The sequence below is a fragment of the Manis pentadactyla genome, chromosome 9, assembly GCF_030020395.1.
Source record: "Manis pentadactyla isolate mManPen7 chromosome 9, mManPen7.hap1, whole genome shotgun sequence".
NCBI classification, from domain to species: domain Eukaryota; kingdom Metazoa; phylum Chordata; class Mammalia; order Pholidota; family Manidae; genus Manis; species Manis pentadactyla.
The window spans coordinates 50,396,126-50,400,043 of record NC_080027.1 but is presented as its reverse complement, the minus strand read 5'-3'; the positions used below and the strand labels follow the sequence as shown (position 1 = coordinate 50,400,043).

General features: G+C 57.9%; 1 protein-coding gene across 1 annotated transcript; it reads right to left on the bottom strand.

Moving 5' to 3' along the window:
* Nucleotides 1-676: 676 nt before the first annotated feature.
* ADM (adrenomedullin) lies at nucleotides 677-2,944 on the bottom strand. Its single transcript, XM_036917982.2, has 4 exons — nucleotides 2,798-2,944; nucleotides 2,235-2,353; nucleotides 1,951-2,100; nucleotides 677-1,748 (listed from the first exon to the last, which is right to left on the bottom strand). The coding sequence occupies exons 2-4, from the start codon at nucleotides 2,330-2,332 to the stop codon at nucleotides 1,430-1,432; spliced, it is 567 nt and encodes a 188-aa protein (XP_036773877.2). The 5' UTR covers nucleotides 2,333-2,353; nucleotides 2,798-2,944; the 3' UTR covers nucleotides 677-1,429.
* Nucleotides 2,945-3,918: the final 974 nt, after the last annotated feature.

Sequence of the window (3,918 nt, the reverse complement as noted above, 5' to 3'; positions counted from 1 at the left end):
GGTTGGCATCTGCAAACTGTTTTTTTCTTTCCTCTTTCATTAAGCCTGTGTGCTGACTCCCACGTAGGAGGACTTATTAAACCGCACGTACTGCCTGACGGTTCTCGCGGCCGTACGAGGTGGCCGGCTGGGGGCGCCGCAGCCTCGCCTATGAGGACACCGGCTCGCTGGGGTACCTGGCCAGGAGAGGACGACGGGGACTGACGCGGCGGTCGGTGTTTTGAAGGAGCCTGAACATTTTGCTTGAATGGCTTCTAACTTTAACCCTGCGGCAGCCCAGGGCAGCTCCTCACTTAGCAGACCACTTAGACTTCTCCAACTCTCTGAAGCGCGCTTTCGCGTTCCATGAGCAACTCCATAAAATCGGAGACAATGTTGCGCAACCTGTAGAGTCCAGGCTCGCCTCCCCCACTGGGGTTCACCCTACCCAACCCGGCCTGGCCGCCACGCGAGGCTGTAACCTCGGGGCTCTGCCAAGCCCTGACCCACACGCAGGACACGCGCTCCGCGCGCCTCGGGAGGAGAGCAGAGCTCCTGATAGCTCAGCCTGCGCGGAGACAGGCCAGCTCGGCCCGTCCAGCCATGCTGCTTGCCAGCTAGGCGGCTGGACCCCAAGGCTCCAGGGCTGATCATGACTAGGGGCACCCTCTCTCCCAAGACTCGTGAGCCGGCAGTGTATCAGCATTGAAACAGTTTATTTGCCATTTCTCATATCACCCAATTTATGTAAGTAGATTAGACAGAGACACGGTGTTTCCTTCTTCCAAAGAGGTAATCAGTCTCTTTCACGCACACACTCACACATTCCACGCAGCAAACAACGCGTTACACTTCGCTGAGACATTCACGTATTAAAATAGAGGGGAGGACAATGCAATTGCTTTAAAATGCCCTTAATACAATATATAACGTACAAAAATATCTCTATATTTGAAATTACAAAAAAAAAATCTTGACAGCAACAAACTTAAATATTGATAGTTACCTCTATATATATAACACGCATTGCACTTTTCCTCTCTAGGTTTTGGAAAGTTCAAGTAATAGTGAGGCGTGCTCCCGGTGGGGTGACACCCTGTGGGAAATCAGTTTGTGGTTGGGCACAGCGGTGGCTCAGACCCCTGCCCTTGTGAGGGGGTCTCAGCATTTCATTCTGCTTCTCTCCGTAGGCCTGATAGATACTCCCCCAGATTCCTCTGCCCCCCAGGGGCACCCGGGCCCGACTAGGGCGAAGGGAACGCTGCCTCCGAGGAGGAGGGGCTCCTGCAACCCAAGGCTCCTCGCCCGACGGTGCCTCCCCGACTCCCGGTCTCTGCAGGACTGTCTCAGCCCGGTCTCGATTGGCTGTGGGGCTCGGCTCCAGGAAGCCCTCGGCCCCGGGAGGCGCCTGCGGGAGGCATGCGCGACTGTTCACAGCTGTCATAGCTGCCTAAATCCCAAGAAGGGTGGTGAGCACTTGATGCGCGCGGGAGGTTGGAGCCCCGCGTGCCTGAGGCTCGGAAAACGACTGAGTCCGGACCTGGCCGGCCTCTGGCAGAGAGCGCCGGCGCCGGCGGCCGTAGCCCTGGGGGCTGATCTTGTTCCTAGGGGCGACGCCGTCCTTGTCCTTGTCTGTGAACTGGTAAATCTGGTGTGCCAGCTTCTGCACGGTGCACGTCCCGAAGCGACAGCCAAAGCTTCGCAGGCCCTGGAAGTTGTTCATACTCTGGCGGTAGCGCTTGACTCTTATGCGGGCGGTGTCCGGATTGCTGTAGAGGGGAAGGAAGGCACCATGACACCCCCATCAAGCATTGGCCCCAGCCACCAGGATCGGGAGCCATTCTTGGGCTAAAGAGAGCTGGAAACTGCTACGTCCATCTGAACTGCCATACAGCCCTGACGATCCCCAGGGCCTGGGAAGTGGAAGAAAGCTCCCCTTGACCACCCCGCGACGGAGCCCGGCATAGTTACCTGGCCTGGGGGCTGCGAGAGGCGCCCTTCACGTCCTGCGGCCGAATGAGAGTATGGGCAGACCCGGCTTGCACGTCAGCGAGCCCGGTGGGGTAGCTACTGGACACCCGAAGTTCCCTCTTCCCGCGACTTAGAGCCCACTTATTCCATCTAGAAAACACAAATAGACTTGATTCACACGCGTCCAGGCGCGGTCCCGTTCACTTCCAACCACTCGGGACCAACCGCCAGTTTCCCTTGTCTTCCAGGTACAAGAACTGGGGTAGGCGCTGCCTGCGACTCACTTCTTTCTGAACTCCGACGCCACGTCGAGCCGCGCAGTGTCCGCGCCAAGGAAGGCGAGCGAGCCCAGATACAGGAGGGCGACGGGAATCAGCTTCATCCTGGCGGCGATGCAGAGACCCTGGGGAAGAAGAGAGACGAACGACAGTGAGCAACCGGGCCTGCCTCACCTCCCCGGCGGGCCATGCAGGGCGGGCGGGGGCCCCCGCGTGGGTAGGCTCAGCTCGCGCTCTGCCCGACTCAGACGCTTATCTCCCCGGGGCGCAGAGAGGCGCCGGCGGCATTTGCACCCGCCCGGCCGGTGACAGGCCCCGCAGAGGAGGCTGCTGCTCAGCGCCAGGCTCTGAGGTTTCCTGCTCAACTTCTGGAGAATTTGGCTGACGGAGCAGAGGGGACTGGGTTTCTGGAGTTCCAGTTGTGTGCACGAGCTGGGCCAGGGATGTGGGATGTGAGACGCACTCCGAAGAGGACACTCCATAGTGAATTGTACTCCCTCACTCAACACTCCAAGTCTACGCTTCCCCCTCCTCCCCATCCTTTAACTCTACCCGCCTGAGGAGCTTACCTGCTGAGGGGGTGATCTACAAAGATCCGGGGAGAGAAATTCTTGAGACGTCTCTCTGACAGTGGCAAAACCCAACGTCCAACTTGCAGTAAGAAACCAGAGGTGGCAAAGCTCGAGCTATTCCGCCTAGTGTCCCCAAGAAACCACTGAGTGGCCGGCTCGCGTTCCTCGCCTTTATAGGAGCACAGAGGGGCGGGGCCTATGCTGCCCCTGCGCCCTCCCTTTCTTCCCTCGGGCGCGCGCGCTCCTACTCTCGGGAGCGCGCATTGCTTGCCTGTGAGAGTAGGTTTTGGGGTTGGGGGCTGTTCCCTCCTGTCCAGAGGGCTCAGAGCTGAACTCCAGGAAATTGGTGCAGGAACTGCCACAGCCCTGATTCTCTGGGCACAGGGTTCAGACCGTACGTAAGCCAGTGCTAAGGAGGGCCGGTACAAACTTTTGGGGTGCTTACCCAGGACCTATGCAGCCCAGAGTGCGATGCCTACAGGCACGGAACTTGAAAAGCCAGTGGGAGGTATTAGGCGCATTGCCTGGGCCCCGAGACCTCCAAAGCGGTGGCCCGGAGTGGACCGCGCCCCCTGCCGGCTTGGCGCATGACCTGTCCGCGACCCCAGACTCGCGCGGAGCCGCGGAAGCAGGGCATAAAGCACAGAGCAAGGGAGTGGGGCTCGGCAGACCCCCAAAGCGGCGGAGACTCGGAGTTCTGGGATGGGCTAGAAAGATTTCACAATAGGCGCACGGCTCAGAAAGGCTGATAGAGAATTAGGACTTGGAGGGGGAATTATCTGAAGTTTCAGAATTTACGTGCCTATTTCGAAATATAGAAATAACCAAAATTAGCACAAAAGATACCGTTTCGTCCCCCCCCCCCCCCCCCCCCCCCAGTTACAACTTGAGTTTGCACAGCCAGAGTTTGCCTGGCTGCCCTTGGAGCTTGCCTTCACCCACTGTAAAAGCGAGGATTTACTGCCAGGGAGCACACTAATGCTTCACGTATGTTAATCACTTTACAGTTTACAAAGCACAGCCACATTTCCCGATCTCCTTTGATCCTCACACCTACCCTTACATTAAGTGAGGAAGGTAACCTTGTTTTCTCATTTCACCAAGCCGAAAATTTAAGT